Below are 19,022 nucleotides of genomic sequence, written 5' to 3'. Positions count from 1 at the left end.
TAACATTTCAGAAAAAAAAGATTAGTTTAGTTAATTAACTAGCATTGTTTTTAACAAATGAAGCTGAAATGGCGTCTTGGGGACAATTGTAACAATAAGTAAAGGGACGATTGTAACAGCTGAAAATAAATAATCTTATGTTTACAAACCATTACTTAACTCTTTAAGAACCACCAATAGTTTCCTATATCATTTATGTAATGTTGCATGTGCATTATTTTATTTGTCACCTTTCATAGCATAAATTAAAATTTTTAACCCCTTAAAGTTAAAGGTTTAACCCTTTAGGTCTCTGCTCATTATTATTTTTACTCCTAAAATATCACTACTATTTTGATCAATAAAAAAATATATCACAACTATGATAATGTGTATAACTAACTACGTTTTAGTTGAATTTATGAACTGTTACAATTGACTCTGTAAGTGGGAACAATTGCAACAAGTGCACGACTGTCAAAAATTGTTAATAACTATTATAATAACATTCAAAATAAGATATTTATTATTTTTTCTAGTAGAGAGTAGTCTACTTTACTCGTCTGTCATTTAATACTAATAATATATTGGATTTTTTGTTAGTTAAAAATAGTTAAGTAAAAAATGTTACAATTGACCCCACTCTCCCCTACTACCTTACGAATGTTCTGGTATGACAAGGACTAAAACTCATGAATCTCTTTACGGTAAGCATAGTCTCCACTACAGTTTTAACAAATTATAGCGACAATTTCTTTCGATTATTAGTTACGATACACTGTAAAAAATTACAAATCAAATTACGGTCAAAAGTACTCTGTGTCGGTACTTTTTAACATGAAATCCATTTTTACCGGAATATGTTATGGAACAAAAATCTGACATACCATAACTTTTAAAGTAATGATTTCCACAAAATCGCTGGATCACTAGATAAATCAATAAATATTTTTGTAAAAAATCGAGGCAAAATACTTCACGCTGAGAATGGATTTTACAGCAAAATCGATTTTAAGGATAATAAGATATCCGTACTTCAAACCGGAATTCTTTGCAACGTAGTTTAAATACGAAGTTCATCAGACAGTCTGTTTTTGTAATTTTTTATATATTATTTTATTACAATACAATATATCATTTTATTTATATATTTTCATGTATATAGATGACTTGGCGTCCTAAGAAAAAGATTTTCTACAAAAAAAATCAAAATTATGAAAAATTCTACTAACATTACTCAAGTACTAGTATGCAACTGAACAGAGTTTCTCAACTTAAAGGTTGAGACAGACGCTCAATTTCAGCTCTATTTTTGACAAATTGACAAGAACCATTTAGACTAAAGTGTGCTATAAATTTCCAAAGTGTGTTAAAATACAAGTTGAAATTTAAAGTTTTGAAGCAGCAATGGAACTCTAAAAACAAGTTATAAAAATACAATGATTACTATCTACTTACTACCTACTTATAACTACTTACTGTAAGATTTCTTGGTGCAATTTCCAGTTACGTGGTTGCAAGTTTCATCGTTTTCACAATAACAAATATTGGTACAATTTTCTCCCCAATATCCCTCTGAGCAAGTTTCATTGCATCTAAAATATATTATAGACATTAAAATTTTATGAAGACATTTTTAAAAAAAATAATCAATTAATTCTATTTTTTTTGAGAATATTCATTTAAAATTTTAAAAAACAACATTAAAAATAAAAATTTTATTTATGTCTATTTCGTTTGAGACCTAACCTAACCTTGTATTCATATTTTCATTACTGAATAATATTTTTAGCATTAATAAATCATTAATTTTGCTCTAAATTCCGATTTTAGTTAGTCTTCCAGATTACAAAATCATGCTGGTTAACAAAGTAAAACTTTCTTTTCTTTCTGAAGACTAAGGTTTATGCAAACACTCTCATAACCACCCACGCTAAGCTAGCCATTGAAAATTTCAATTAAAGAGTGTTTGAAACCGCAGAGATAATTTACTCCATATGTTATCTCATACATAACTATGTGCTGCTTGCCTTAAGAAATAATAAAAAAATTCACAATTTCAATTACAAAATATTTTTTTGGCGAATTTTAGAACAAAAGTGGAAACACATCCTTTACTCAAAATGGCCGATGAAAATACCTTTATATTGTTTTTAGTAAACAAAGAAAACTAGTAAATAGCTAACGATTATAGCAGTAACATTTTGCTTATATCCATTTATTTTAATATATTATTTCATGATATAAATACAGTACTCAGGTATTAGATAAAATTGCCTGCGCTATTCCCTCTGATAATCGCTTCTGATTAAATTAGCTTTATGTGTACTAAGCTTTAATTAGTAATCATCTTGGCGATTATATCAAGCACATTAACGCATTACATCAAAATAATGGATTTTGATGAAACTGCAGAACACATATTTCATCGCTTTACGCTACATTAGCATTATCGTAATGCTTTCATTAATAAATGCTTACATTGTATTAAATTATTTTGTAATAAGATAAATATTTACAAATTATTTTTGTAAATATGGAGACACTTTGTGAAATTACAAATTAAATTTATATCTATATTATTTTAAGGCTCAATATTCAATCATCAAAGTTGATAGTAACTTGTTTTAATTAAGAATTCATCTGCTGCTAAATTTCCCTAGAAACAATAATTTTAAAAACGTTAAATCTATGTCTGTAGTCAGTTATGTCATGTTTAATTATGTTTCTATTAAACTAAGGTTCATCTTCAAAGGAAACCCTTTAAGAAGATTAAATAAAGATTAGTACCTAGAAAATTCCCTTGCTGAATTTTTATCTTTCTTTTTACTCATTTCTGTTAAACAAATGTACAGTTGAACAAACAACAGTTTCTAAAAATAATTGTCCGTTAAGATTTAGCATCACGCTGTTAGAAATTTCTCGAAAAAAATGGTTAAATAGCAGTTTTTTAACAGTTTTTTTACCATAATAAGTACAGTAAAATAACCATAAAACAGATTATTTTCAAACTGCAGTGACAGAAAATAAAACGTTTATTGACTATTTTTTTTCTTCCTAATACAGATAACAACCCGAATTTTATCCCCTCCATCTTGACCCACCTTATAAAGTCATCAACTGGGCTCATATTACAGCTAAGAGGTCCATCTCTTGACTAAATATTTCTTCCATGAGCAGCAATGACTCAGGGAATAGAGTGTTGGCCTTCCAATGAGTTGCACCGGGTTCGAATCCATGCAATGGCTGGTTGATACGAATTCCGCATCCGGCTTCCAGCGACCACTGTGCTAACATGAAATATCACCAATGGTAGACGGATCATGGGTTGGAATCCCCTTGCCGTTTGGCTAACCGTGAGAGATTCACGAGGTCTTCCTCTCCATGTAACGCAAATGCGGGTTACTTCCATCAAAAAGTCCTCCACGAAGACTCCCAATACCTGTTCCAGAAGTTCGCTTGTCTTCTGGATTAGGCTCAAAATTACAAGGCTACGTAGTTGAATATTAGCAGTCGTGAATTCTGTGTAAAAAAAAAGGAAAGAAAAAAATTCCTGGAATTTGATACCTTAGATAATGCTGTGCCAGCTGTAATTACATTCTGAGTTACATCCTATATTTTCCATGTGAAATTGTTTCCTTTTATTAACTTTGCACCCCTACTGAAGATGCGACATCTATATCTCTTCTGATTGTTACTGTTTATTTTCCTTTTAATGTTTGTCTGTATTTAGTTCATTTCTAAGTAACACTGTTTTCTGGATTTCATATTTAATATCCTACCTATTTGTTAAAACTCTAATTTGAAAATTTTGAATATGCTTGCTTATGTGATTGAACTGTTGAGCGCACTTCGAACTTTCGGAGTGTCCCAGGATGCCCCCTGACGGGAGCGGGGCGGGGTTAAGCTAGTTATTATCAGTAGTCGTAAGCCCAAAAACTAGGTTGGCTGTTAAGTGACGGTTATTAAATACTTCTTCCATTCCTTCAGTACATGAGAAGTTGACAGGGTCCTACACTCTTCACTGTGTGACCCTGGATAATACGAAATTATCATTCACGCATAAATGGCACACCAGTATTTTAATGTTTAAGTTTTATTTTTCTCCAGTGTCCATTCCTAGTGTCCTGCTCTCTTCAATCAGTTACCCTGAATTATAAGAATACATAAGAATTATAAGAATTCATGCATAAATGGAGCAGCATGCACAGAGCTTCAATGTCCGTTTAAGTTTCATGATTCAGATGCAAGTTATGGTTACAAAACCGTACAGATTTTTATTTAATTTTTTTAACCGTACTACCCGTTGTAAACGGTTTCAAAACTGTATTAATAAAAAGTGTTCCTAACCATTAACTTTAGTGTTAATCGGATGAAAAGACTGCTGCTGGTTTTTTCCCCGTAATTTCAGAGAGAAAGTTCTAACAGTGCACATTAAAAATACTTTTCTATTGATGGTGCAAGTTTACAAAAATTAAATAAAGTCTCAAAATTATTAAAATGTTTGATTGAAATCTATTTGCATTTCTATCTTCTTTGAGGCAGATCATAAGAAATTTATAAAATGAACTCTTCCATTGGAAAAAGTATAATATGCATTCATCAATCTTCGTACAAAAATGTCAGTTTTATCGGCTCTTGAGTATGAAAAAAAATGAAATTGAAATTTTAGATAACTTCTTAAGTAGAATCCTTCTAGTTTAAGATACCTCTTCTTTGCAAATGATTTATGTCACTTCTGTTTGCAAATAGAATATGTTGACAGATAAAATATTCCTGATTTATGATATCTGTCATATCTTAAAGAATTATTCCTTCTCTAAAGAAAGTAAGCGCATAAATTTGGTAATTTTTCTTTCAAAAGAAACTTCGAGTATTTTTTTTTCCTTGAATAGTTATTTTGCAAGTACAATTTGTTAATGCATTCTATTTTCAGTAAACAAGGAGCAGAGTATTAAAAAGGGCAGAATGCTTTTTTTATAGTTTTAAAATATTGAGAAATTGTCCATTTTTTTTTTCATAATTTTTCTTAAAAAGAAATGGAAGATTTTAGATACATTATTTAAAATTTATATTTCAAACAATATTTTACTTATTGTTATTATTAAGGCATAAATTATTAAGCATGATGTTACTTTTTTATTGGATAAAACTTTAACCTACTCCCCTTAATTAGATAGCTGTACAAATTCATTTTAATGTTTCTAACTCCGTAAACAAACTTTCACCCGTGAATGACGTTATTCATAAGAATAACGTTCAATAGAGTTATTGTTGAAATTTATATTTCAAACAATATTTTACTTACTGTTATTAAGGCATAAATTATTAAACATGATGTTACTTTTTTATTGGATAAAACTTTAATCTACTCTCCTTAATTAGATAGCTGTACAAATTCATTTTAATGTTTCTAACTCCGTAAACAAACTTTCACCCGTGAATGACGTTATTCATAAGAATAACGTTCAATAGAGTTATTGTTGAAATTTATATTTCAAACAATATTTTACTTACTGTTATTAAGGCATAAATTATTAAACATGATGTTACTTTTTTATTGGATAAAACTTTAATCTACTCTCCTTAATTAGATAGCTGTACAAATTCATTTTAATGTTTCTAACTCCGTAAACAAACTTTCACCCGTGAATGACGTTATTCATAAGAATAACGTTCAATAGAGTTATTGTTGAAATTTATATTTCAAACAATATTTTACTTACTGTTATTAAGGCATAAATTATTAAACATGATGTTACTTTTTTATTGGATAAAACTTTAATCTACTCTCCTTAATTAGATAGCTGTACAAACTCATTTTAATGTTTCTAACTCCGTAAACAAACTTTTACCCGTGAATGACGTTATTCATAGGAATAACGTTCAATAGAGTTATTTGATACAACTCATTATTCCTTATACAATTTTTATGCATTGTATGACTTGATATGACTCTTGATACAACTGTTTATTACTCTGATTACTCTTTAAACCTGACGCACTTTTTTTAAACTAAAATTACACATTCTTCGTTATTTTTAAATTCTAAAACTTTTTATTTTTGATTACTTATCATATACTGCAAATACTTAAAACACTTATTATTTTATTTATGTTTGAAATTAAAAGAATGAGCATTTTTTGTTTAAAACGCCAGCATCTGATATCATTGTGACATGATGTGATAGCAAGATTAATTTGGAAAGTTAAATGAAATAGGTAATATAGTACATTTTATTTAAGATATTTCATTAGTTTTCAAAAAAATGGCTCTGACAAATAATGAGAATTTTAAATATTTTCATTAATGTTAAGGTAAATGTATGTTTAAAAAATTAGGATCAAAAATGCACATTTTAATTTATTTTTTAAATTTTCAAAGGCGTTACGTCTAAGTACTTTCTGTAAGTGAGTTTAAAATTAGGTTTTTTAACAATGAATAAAAACTTTTAAATTTTTAATAAACTGTTATTTGTCTTTAAGTTAATAAAACGTCTTTCCAAATATTCGGACTTTTTTTCAAAAGTAATTTATGATGCCATCAAAAACCCTAAAAAATTTAATTCATATAAATTGAAAACAAAATAAGAAAATATAGAATTTTTCAAAAATTAAAATGCAGAAATAAGATTTTAGCAGCAATTTATTGATTTTTAAGTAAATGAGAACAGATATTGCTTTTATGTTTGTTAATAGAAATTTCGTCTTGACTAATAAATCAATTATTAAAAAACAAAATCTATTCCATTATTTTATTTTATTTTAGAGTCATCGTTGAACAGCTGACTCAATTTTGAACTTACTGCTACTAATGTTATACACCGTAGCCTTGCAATTTTGAAACTAATTCAGAAGACAAAGGATCTCCAAGATGAAGTGATGGGAGGAATGTTGCCTTCGTAGAGGACTTTTTGATGGAACTAACCCGCACTTGCGTAACTTAAAGAAAGCTACGAAAACCTCCCACGCACACGGCAAAGGGACTTTAACCCATGATTTGTCTACCATTGAGGATATTTTAAGTCAGCATTGTGGTCGGTGCGAGCCGGTTGCGGAATTCGTATCGACCAGACATCACTGGAATTCGAACCCGGTTCACTTCAATGGGAGGCAAACGCTCCATTCCTTGAGCCTCAGTGACTCCATATGTCCCATTAGTAAGACGGAATACAATATTGGAGGTCAAATATTGATATCAAAGTCATTTGAAATTAGTATTTGAATTAGATACATATTAAAGCCATCCGTTTCATTTATGCAACAGAATTTTATAATATTTTATTCTAATTATATTCCGCTAGATATAATTAAATATTCAATTCGCATCATGATTTTAAAGAAACTTTTTTTAAATACATACCTTTCCCCAACAAATCCTGCAGTACATTTGCAGGAACCATCGAAAGAATTGCATGCAGCTCCATTTTTACATTCGCATTGACGACTGCAAAAGTACCCATAAGTTCCATTTTTACAAGGGATTTCGCAATCGTAACCTCGCCAACCTAAACGGAAACATCCGTTAAGCCACTTCTTAATTTTAAACAATAAGTGCTAACTATTGTCACACATTTAAAGGAGCGAAATATGTTTCCTTGTCAGTTTTCTGATTTGTTGCTTGTAGCCTGGGTGATTCTTTACATAAAATTCAATGAAATTCCATAATAAAGTTGCATAAAATTCAATGAAAAAAAGTTTCTATTAAAAAACCTAATAACTCTGCAAATTCCTTACAGAAAATTTGGGACTCTCGCTTCAGGCCGAAAGACAAAACGACAGAAAAAAACAAAAATTCCACAACTTAGAAAAAGGTCATGCATAGGGATCGATCTCATTGCAAGTATAGGCAACCGCAGGACTCGTATGTGAACAAACTTTGAGAGATGAAGTAAAGTGTTACCTATTATTCGTCCTGGTGAGACATTGGGTTTACTTCCAATTCAAAGCTAGATGCGAGAAAAAGAATAGAATACCGTCAATTTAATACTTATAAATCAATTTTATGAATCGTGGGCTAAGAATAGAGATCACTAATTTACTTATGATTTATGTAAATAATTGTGAGGGTTCCCATAGTGTAAGTAAGATGAGCATATTAGAGATTTTTTAAAAACACTTCTATACCCTTATTTGCTTGGCAGAGAAGTTAAATTTCTTTAGATTTCTATCTTTGGATCCTCTGAAAATTGTGAACCATATCAATATTTTTTCAAACTTTTTATTTAATATGTTTTATTCATCCTTTTTTTTAGTTCTGATTGCTAAATTAAAGTTCGTTTCAAATAAGTTTCATTTTCATGCATATGTATTTTTTCAGTTTGGGATTGGAGGTAAATTGTCTCACAGCATTGGTGGCAAGGAACATAAGTTAAAAAACGTGGGTACCCTAAAAGTCTGCAGTAGAGTTATTTTCATTTAATGATATGATGACGAAAATAATCATCATTTTATGATTATAAATGCTTCCTTAAAAAAGTGAAGAGACTTGGCATAAGTTTGAAACTTATGCCAACTTATATGTTGACGTACCAGACTGACAATCACAGTATCCTGTAGATGAAAGGCAAGTGGCGTTATTCTGGCAAGTACACAATTGCGAGCAATTTTCTCCCCAATATCCACTCGGACAGGGAAATTCACATCTATAAAAGAATCCTTATAAGTTACTTACTCGTGCATTGCATTTTTGTAGTATATTATTTCATTATGTTAATCGCATGATGTTAATTTATTTACCTAAAACCGTAAAATCCTTCAGAACAATAGCAGCTACCATTCCGTGGATTCCATGTACCTCGATTTTCACAAACACATGTTTCTTCGCAGTTTTTTCCATATTTTCCAGACTTACAGGGGATTTGGCAGTGCATACCTCTCCAACCTTCAACATATAAAGCATTTATACACGCGTTTTAAGTTTGTTCGATAATTTTTTTATAAAAGAAATACCAAATTTTAATGTTTGTGCCAAATTTAGTAAAGATATTTTAAAATTGTAGATCTGAGTGGATAAAGATTCTACTCGATAATTTAGACAGTTTGAATGATGTAAATAAGATGTTCATAAGGTTTAAAGTACATGAAATAACAATAGAAAGTAAAGGTTAAGCTACATTTTTCCTTGTCCGCAAGTTTTCCATTGCAAATAATAAATCATATACACTCATTTAAACAGATAGCCTCACAGCCCTCTTTGCCCAAAATTTTCTGCCTAAAGGACGGCTTTTACTCATTGACTGCTTTTTGAAAAAAAGCGTTGGAAATCATCAATTTCAAACACACTCAAAAGTCTGCACTTAGTGTCTTTCACTAATTGGGATCTCCAAAAATTCAAGTCCTACAGAAGACTGATTGTAAGATCATTGTAAGACCACTGTTTCATTGTAAGACATGGTTCCATGATTGTAAGACACGGTCGTGTGACGTAAATAAACAGCAACAAAAGCAATCAAAATTCATAGACTTGAATAATATTTTTCACAGTAACCAATGTTTTGAAAAATTTCTTCCTTCATGTTCTACAAAAATGCTATGAGCACATTAAAAAAAATTTTAAAAAATAATTCCAATCTGCATTTAAATAAATTGATTACATTTGATGAATTTCAGGTTAATTTTCTTCTAAAATTCAGTACAAAATGTATTAATGCACAGTTAGGGAAAAATTAATGAATTACTTTTATAACTTTTGAACGGTTGATCGGATATATAATTGCAACAGTATGCTTAATTATATCAAAGCTTTCTGATGTTTTTCTGAAAGAAATACCGTGTTTTTAAACGGAATTCAGGTTTCTAACCCCCGAAATAGGCAATAATATTATACCTGGAGTTGGTAAAGTTTTGAAAGTAAAAATGCATGACGAAATAAGCATACGCCGCCATGGTTACGGTTAATGGTTATACCAGATATTTCATAATTAGATATTGCCAAAACACTTCACAGAAAGAAAACCCGACCAATCGTTCAAAACTTAATCTATTTTTTTCTGACAGTACTCTAAACATTACTTTTAATTAGCTTTCCTAAACAAATATCATATTATTAATGGCATAATTTCTTGACTTGATTCAAGACATTAAAATTTCAGACTAATAAACAATATTAAAACTTTTATAAAAATTGCTTTCTAAATTTTTTTTTACTAAAATAAGATTTTTTGATAAAATATTTCTTAAATAAAAATATTTTAAAATTTTCACAAAAACTTTTGAATTTAATTTTTTAAAATATTAGAATCTACAATCAAGGATAAAATAAAAATTTATTTACCATCTGTGCAATTGCAAGAACCATCAATTTGGTTACATTGTGCGCCATTTTTGCAGGAACACTTATTGGAGCAGTTTTGTCCCCAATAAGAACTTGGACAAGTCTCGTTGCATCTGCACAAAAATAATAAAGCAAATGAGAACAATAGCGGTATTATTCATTCGTTAAGACAAAAAATAAAATTTTTGTTTAAACACTTTTTAATAGATTTCGAAAACATAATATTTTTCACCTTTAAAATTAGTTAACTTTTGTTTTCTCATTTCAAATTCCTAATATTTGAAAAAAGTCTAAGTAAGGCTTAAAATGTATTCAATATTCAAGTTTTAAATATTCAAAATTTCTGTTTGTAATTTAAACTAGAGAGGCATGCGCCTACAATATACAGCACAACGATCTACATTGAGTTACTTAGGCAAAAATAAAATTTACTTTTCCTTATTCAGTATAAAAATAGCTATATAGAAAATAGAAGCCATTTACTTAATCAGAATTGGTGTAAAATACTTAAAGAATAGCTCTTCTATACATAATAATAAAAGCGGCTGTGTGTGTGTGGGTCTGTAATCACAGTATATAGCCACAGAAGCCTCGCCCAGGCACGAAACTCGGCATATAATTATGTTTTGACATAATGAAGAAGTATTTTTTTTTCTTTTTCAAAACTTTGGATTAGTTTCTTAGTTATCAGTCATTTTGTAAGAAAATCTATGCTTTTTCGTCTTCAAAGAGCCATATTCAAGAAACTATTAAAAAATGCATATACTTTTCTCCACTCTTATAAATGTATGCTAATACGAACCTTACAATTGAAATATTAATTTTCGACAACTTAAACCAATAATATACGAAGGAATTAATAATTTAATTGTAAGGTTCGCATTAGTTTACATTTATCAAAGTGGATAAAACTTTAACTTTTGTACTAAAAATGTGGCAACATATTAGATACGTAAATAGAACGCTACGCTTTGATATATTTATCACTGTTCATAATTGTTATAATAAGTTTTTTCTTCTTCTTTCCACGCTCTTTTTTTTCTTTTCTTAAGCGAAGACGATAAGGGAAAATTATACTTGAGGATGCCCCTTGGCGAAATTGGTGACTTATGTTTGGCGCTATTCCTGTTTGCGCGGAACACCGTGGTGTGGTAACAGAAATAACGGCCAAAACATAATGATATTTCAAAAAACATTGGAAAATTTCAACAAAACATCGGATAAAGCTTGCAATGAACCCAATATAAGCAAAATTAATAAATCCAATAAAAAGGATTTTGAATCGAAGCAAAAATTAATGGAATAGGTGCAGAAAGAAAAGAAAAAAACAACAACTCACTTCTTCATTAAGCTTGAATATACTCAGATTTAGGTGCACAGAATTATCTAATAACAGTTAGATACTGTCTAAATTTATCGTGAATAGAATCTGTGTACCTCCATCGTCACATAAATTCGGCGAAATATGAATCGAAAATGGCGTTTGTGGTACCGAACTGGTGATGACATTTTTTTTATAAAGTCCCTTTTTATGACTGCCCACATACCTTCGATCTTATTGACCAGAAGTAAAAGTAACCTTACCAGCCGGTATCTAACGAAGAACTAATGGACCTTTGAAATTACGTATACCGTTGAACATTAATAACGCTAAAATCTAAACCGTTGAGAATCACGATTGGGTTTCAACATCGCCCAGCTTGGCGATCAACCGCGATCACAACTTGGCGAGAATCAAGGGGCACCCTCAAATATAGTCTACCCGACGTTAATTTTTGTAGCGATATAGAAATAGAAATTGATACCATAAAAAAATTATAGAGAAATAGATACCATAAAAAATTAATTCGTTTTCGTGTTCTTTTCATGTATTTAAAGCAACTTTTGTATGCTTTTACAATTTCTGAGGCCTTTTTTTAAGAAAAAAAACAAGTCTCCACCTGATAGTTATATTATATGTTAGGTTACCATAGCATCTTCAAACATCCTCAAGAGCTATAACACATCTGCAGCAGAACTGGATATGAAGACAAAATTGCAGGACATGAACAATTTAATTGTCCACTAATCTTCAGATTTCCTGCTATGTTTTAAAAAACTTTATTTGTGGAAACCCTTAGCGTGGCGGACAGCTGGCCGCCTTAGGCGGCTAGTACATAATAATAAGCGCGGCTGTGTGTGTGTCTGTAATCACAATATATCGCCCCAGAAGCCTCGCCCAGGCACGAAACTCGGCACATAATTGTGTTTTGACATTATGAAGAAGTATTTTTTTTTCTTTTTCGAAAATTTGGATTAGTTTTTTAGTTATCAGTCATTTTGTAAGAAAATCTATGCTTTTTCGTCTTCAAAGAGCCATATTCAAAAAACTATTAAAAAATGCATATACTTTTCTCCACTCTTATAAATGTATGCTAATGCGAACCTTACAATTGAAATATTAATTTTCGACAACTTAAACCAATAATATACGAAGGAATTAATAATTTAATTGTAAGGTTCGCATTAGTTTACATTTATAAGAGTGGAGAAAAGTTTAACTTTTGTATTAAAAATGTGGCAACATATTCGATACGTAAATAGAACGCTTCGCTTTGATATATTTGTCGCCGTTCATCTGGATATGAAGACAAAATTGCAGAACAGGAACACTTTAATTGTCCACTAATCTTCAGATTTCCTGCTATGTTTTAAAAAACTTTATTTGTGAAAACCTTTAGCTTGGCGGACAGCTGGCAGCCTTAGGCGGCTAGTATATAATAAATATAAGATATTGTGTTGAAAATTTCGTGCTTAGAACGATTGAAGACATTTATTACTACTTTTAGATTCTGACAAAATAGACAGAAAAATCGCAAATGGAATAATAATAGAATTGCACATAGCTACTTGATTCTTTATCAGCTATGTTAATACGCACATTGCTTTAAATGATCAACCATCTCTTTAATGTGAAAAGAATGTCTGAAAGATTCGTAAAATTTATCAACAGAAGATGAATAAAAATGTGCAGTAATCAAGTCCGCACAAATTAAAAAAGTATAAAATCTAACAGAGTATAAAGTTTGATTTCCAGTAAAAAATTGAGTTATCAAATACTATAAATTTGCTATAAAAAGAAAATTATATTTTTAATCAGGTGTTTTAACTAGCAAAACTTTTAATTTGTGAAGTTTCTAGAAAATTACACATTTCTGTAACACGCATGTTTAATATTTACTATAAGTATACTGTTAGAAATTTTGCAAAGCATTAATCCACAATATTATTTTAATTTTCCGCAACCTTAACGATAACCATAATCGAACCATATTATTTAATTTTCTTGAAGCTAATTAAACATTAATATAGTTCAGTTCAAATGCTAACGTAGTTTGGTTTTAAAGTTGAGGTAATATGGTTATATTTGCCATCACAAATTGAACCATGTTATTGAGAGTTTTGAATCTGATTAAATGATACTATAGTTTAAGTAAGAAAATATGTATGGTTCAATTTAGCACCTTATTAAGATTGCGGCAATCTTCAGGGCTGAATTGAACCCTATTATTGAACTGTTTTAACCTGATTAAACAATACTGTAGTTCTATTCGAACATATACATGGTTTAATACAGCACCTTATTAATGTTTTAGAAAATTATGACTTATTGTATCATTAGTATGGTACATACGTTTCTCCTATGTTTCCCGGTAGACAAATACAGCCAAATGATTTATCACAAACAGCTCCATTCATGCAACTACACTTTCGACTGCAAAAATACCCATAAGTTCCATTATCGCATGGTATTTCACACTCAATTCCTTTCCAACCTAAGATATTTTTTTTTTAAAAATTTGATAACATATAAATTATTGAGATTAATGATTATATCATCAATTTTATTCGTGGATTGTTGTTCTTAATTATACAGTTACTTCATTTTCTTATTTATTTCACAAATTTTATAATTTAGACATGACGGAAATAGTTATTGATTTTCCAATAATGGGCAGTTACATAATATGTTCTACCGTTTACTTTCTCTGTCGAAAGGTTCCATATGCGAATTTTTCAATCGTCATATCCATACTACCAAAATTGATATACCATATCCGGGACAGCATGGTTAGTAGGATGGTGGACGCGTGTATATGAGAACGGAAGTTCGAATCCCACCAGGCGAAGAAATCCCGTGTATTAAATGGTGACTGGTATACGTTAAATCTGTCGGAGTCACAAAGTCCCCCAAGTTCCAATCAAAATTCAATACCTATGAGTGTACTAAATTGGATATTGATCATTATCTGGTTCAAGACAAAATTTCAATCTGTGGATGAATGAATTTGTCGGCCCTGTGAAAACGGGCTGTGACGTGTGTGAGTGGATGAAAGTATATTCTTGGCCATAAATGGCGGCATTGAAAAATAAGAAGGCACCTTCTGTGTTAAATTCGCTTTGTTTCCAAAGCAGGATTGCTGACATTAACCAGTGGCAATGGAAACAACAACAACAGACCAGAAATGCATGGCAAAAATAAATTTCTAATGAAATTTCCAAAAAATGAGTTTTAATTATTGTTGATTTAAAACCTATTTTATAAGTTTGAGAAAATCAGAAACTTGAAATAGCAAATGCAGTAAAATCAATTTACTTTCTTTTTGAAAATTAAAAAACAATAATACACTTACGCAAACAAGAATTGTAGGGAAAGTATTTCAATGGAGGTCACAAAACGTGGGGAGATTTATACTTGGGATGGAAGTCTATTACAAAAGTAATGATCCCTGACTTTCTTTTTTGGTCTTACAAAAACAGAAACTATTTTTTCGTTTTTAATTCTCTTTAAAATTGTAGTTTTTAATGTTTTTATTGTACATTATTATATTTTTTTTTGTCAGTTAGTTTATGGAAAAACGTCAAAATTTTAGATGGTGGCAAAACTTGTATAAACATCATAAAAAATTCCGGATCAAATTACGGCAAGTACTGGTACTCAGGGTGCCGTCACTTTTCCCCGTAAAAATCCATTTTTACCGGAACATGTTACGGAACAAAAAATCTGAAATACCCAGTTTTTTTTTGTAATAATTACTGTAAAATCACTGAATTACTCTAATTAAATAAATACTGCGAAAATTATGGTATAATATGTTACCGTAAAAATGGGTTTTACTGTAAGATGAATTTTACGGATGATACACCTGAAACGCAGAGACTTTATTTTTATCCGGAATTTTTTACAATGTGCTTCAGTCAAAATTACAGCTTGTCAAGTATATTGGTATTTCCCCAAGAACAGAGCTACAATGTACAATGTTGGCGACAATGTAACCACGGATTTTGTCTTAGAATTCAGAATTCAGAAAACTGTTGAAAATTGTATTATCATCAAACACAGATTTCACTTGAAATTTGATCGTTTCAACCAGAAAAAAAGTCTAAATTTCTAATGACGATAATTTCTATTTTCCCCCCGATTATTTTGAGTGATGATGAATTACACGGTAATATAATAAATATACCGTATTCTACCGTAATTTTTAAAGTAATATTTATTTCATTAGAATGATTCAATGATTTTACAGTAATTATGGCTGTAAAAATTACGGTGTATTAAATTTTTTTCTTCCATAACATGTTCCGTTAAAAATAAGTTTTATGGTACAAAGTACTGGCAAACTGAGTGCTGGTACATTTTACCGTATTTTGATCCAGAATATCTTACAGTGTAGTCTGAAAGTCACTGGGACTTTAATGATAAATATTCCTCATCTTTAACAGCACTACAACCTAATGCAAGCCAAGGTTTCTCAGGCTGCCTCTTCCAGAGGGTTCAACTTGTTGCTAGATCTCTCCATCTATTCACTCCCAATACTTTTAGGTCCTTCTCCACACAGTCCAACCACCTTGCTTCCGGTCTCCCTCTCTTCCTTGTACTCTCAATCTTTAAAAATGTTAGATTTTTGCTGGATCAGAATCTTCATCTATTAGCAGTCGATGAAATGACGATAAATTGCTGTTTTAAAAGATCAATAGCTGACTAAAACTTGAGATGCATTCAGCACCAATCGTCAGGTGGTATTGTAAGGAACTAGCCAGTTTGAAAGTGGCCAAATAATATCGTGATATCCTTTTTGGCTATACTACCCTGATAAATTAGGCTTTAAATAGGCAGAAAACAATTTAATCACGCATTTTCATTCATCACAGAACAATATTTTAATTTTGAATGTTCCAGCTATATTTAAAAAAGTAGCTGATACACTAAATTAATAACACTTAATTAACACTCTTATTTAATTTGGGGACAAATTTAGCCGTAGATTGATGATAAATTAAATTTTCAGCTTGTATTGGTCAGTAAAAATTTATAACTAGAATTATCTGACAAAGAACTTCATATAAAACTTGAGTTTTCTAGCTAGACGAAAGTTGGTCGAAGTTTAATTACAAGATATGACATGAGTTACAGACATGAAAGTGATTTAATAAAAACGAATTACAATAAATTGCGTGAATACTTTCATAACAATCAGCTTAAATTTCAATCATATTTCAAAAATCGCATTAATTTTAAAACCTTTATCCCATTCAAATTAATTTTGAATTATATTTTCCTTATTTAAGGAAAACTCAACTAAATTCGCTTACCTGGACTACAGTCACAGTAGCCAGTTGTTGGCAAACATTTTGCAGCATTCAAGCAACTACAATTATTTGAACAATTAATTCCCCATTTGTGCTCTGGGCATTTTTTTCCACACCTGAAATCATCCAAAAATTTTCACAAATATTAATTGTAATTATCATTTAAGAATCCGATCTTATTTTTTCATTTAAGAACAAAAATACTTCGATCCATGATATCCTTCTGAGCATAAGCATTCTCCATTCTCAGCATCGCAAGTTGCCGAGTTTGCACAATCACATATAAGGGAACAGTTCATGCCGTAATATCCTTTACTACAGGAAATATCGCAGCGGTCTCCTTTCCAACCTTAAAAATACAATATTTTAATTTTTAAAAAAAAACAGTTTTTTAAATTAAAAAAAATAACATTTTAAATACGTACATTTAAAATTAACATACTGCATGGTAATGATATTTCAGATTAAAAAATAATGTCGCAATGCATAAAATGAATATCGCAGTGCTCTCCTTCCCAACCTTAAAAATACAATATTTTAATTAGAAAAAAAAACAGTTTTTTAAATTAAAAAAATAACATTTTAAATATGTAGGGGAGAGTTGGATAAAACGGGATAGTCGGACAAAACGGGATACGTCGTCTAGGGACCAGACTATTGCAGCTATCTAGTGGACAACGACAGAAATGTGTTATTCGACGTGATTATATCATTCTCGGTGTGTCCCGCTTCGAGATCACTGTTTGATAGAAAGTTACAGGTCTCAGAACTTTTTTACTCTATTTTTTGCCACTTTCTATATTTACGTGAGTTGTTTTTTACATTGTACTGCCTACATATATGGGAATAAAATTCCGGTGAGTATTAAATTTAATTAAACATTTATTTACCAATATTTTTATGTGCAGTCTATCTAATTTTCTTTTCACATATAGGCAGCAGCCATGTTTGCTTCAAAAAGTGTCAGAGTCGGATAAAACGGGACACTTGTGAGTTGGATAAAACGGGATAGAGTTTTTTATGTCCCGTTTTATCCACCTATTTATTTGTTGGATTATTGCATTTTAAAATAGCCATATATTAATGTAGGCCTAGGCTTTTTAAGCAACTTATTTATATTAGCTATTTATATTTTTGAAAAATTTAGTCCCTTTATATAGTAATGCAAAATTTGTTTATTAACGTTCATTATTAAGCATTTTATTTTCGACTCTAGGATTTCACATCTTTCTTTAGAACTAATTGTAATGTATTTCTCTGATGAGGACTTGATCTTTTTTATATATGAACAATATTATTTATATATTTGCATTATTTATAATTTTATATTTATATATATGCAAAAAAATTAAACATTGTAAACCCTATCCCGTCTTATCCAACCCAGGTATGCTAAAACGGGATATGTAAGAGTTTGGAAATAAAATTTTTTTCTATTTCACAGTCATTAAAATTAGTTTAAAATATGTTTTTTGTGTGCTTCAATAAATGTTGTAGCTACAAAAAAAATAATGTATGTCTTTCCTTAACTGATATTCCGTAGTAAAATTCTGATAAAATTAACGTACTGCATGGTAATGATATTTCTGGTAAAAAAAATCATATTTCTGATTAAAAAAATATATGGATTTCAAAACATTCACATTTGGTATATGCTCATGTGGTAATGATTTATCGGAAATTCTGGGTCATGTTACGAGCACACAAAAATAAGCACTCATTCTCAAGACTCACCTGGCATGATTCAAAAAACAACTTTTGGCAATTCTCTGGTTCAAATTACTTTTGTTTCATCTTTCAAGTCAGGTTAGTCTTTGAAATAGACTTCCATTTTTGAGCGTTCGAGATAAGTTAACTTCTATTACCATCTTCATATTTTCAAAGCGAATGAAATTTATAAATCGTATATACCTTTCCAAAATCATTCACGGTAAAATGTAAGCAATTTTATTTTCTTCATATTTACATAGCACAATACCAGAAACAATATATATGTAGCCACATACGAATTTTTCATGCTTTACTGAAAGCATATTTAATTTATATATATATATATATATATATATATATATATATATATATATATATATATATATATATATATATATATATATATATATATATATATATATAT

At 29.9% G+C, this 19,022-nt stretch overlaps 1 protein-coding gene across 1 annotated transcript in view; it reads right to left on the bottom strand.

Moving 5' to 3' along the window:
- The window catches only part of LOC107453788 (uncharacterized), a 54,032-nt gene that overhangs the window by 19,399 nt on the left and 15,611 nt on the right, over window positions 1-19,022 (bottom strand). Inside the window, exons 7-14 of the mRNA XM_071183773.2 lie at window positions 17,093-17,237; window positions 16,892-17,004; window positions 13,929-14,070; window positions 10,256-10,368; window positions 8,719-8,863; window positions 8,512-8,624; window positions 7,343-7,487; window positions 1,459-1,574 (exon numbers count right to left, since the gene is read on the bottom strand). Of these exons, the coding sequence (XP_071039874.2) occupies window positions 1,459-1,574; window positions 7,343-7,487; window positions 8,512-8,624; window positions 8,719-8,863; window positions 10,256-10,368; window positions 13,929-14,070; window positions 16,892-17,004; window positions 17,093-17,187 (982 nt within the window). The 5' untranslated portion in view covers window positions 17,188-17,237. The remainder of the gene's footprint in view (window positions 1-1,458; window positions 1,575-7,342; window positions 7,488-8,511; window positions 8,625-8,718; window positions 8,864-10,255; window positions 10,369-13,928; window positions 14,071-16,891; window positions 17,005-17,092; window positions 17,238-19,022) is intronic.

The sequence above is a fragment of the Parasteatoda tepidariorum genome, chromosome 7 (genome assembly GCF_982258835.1).
Source record: "Parasteatoda tepidariorum strain Cologne lab strain chromosome 7, Ptep-v5.0, whole genome shotgun sequence".
In the NCBI taxonomy this organism is placed as follows: domain Eukaryota; kingdom Metazoa; phylum Arthropoda; class Arachnida; order Araneae; family Theridiidae; genus Parasteatoda; species Parasteatoda tepidariorum.
Note: the sequence above shows the minus strand (reverse complement) of the source record. Positions and strands in the feature narration are given on the sequence as shown.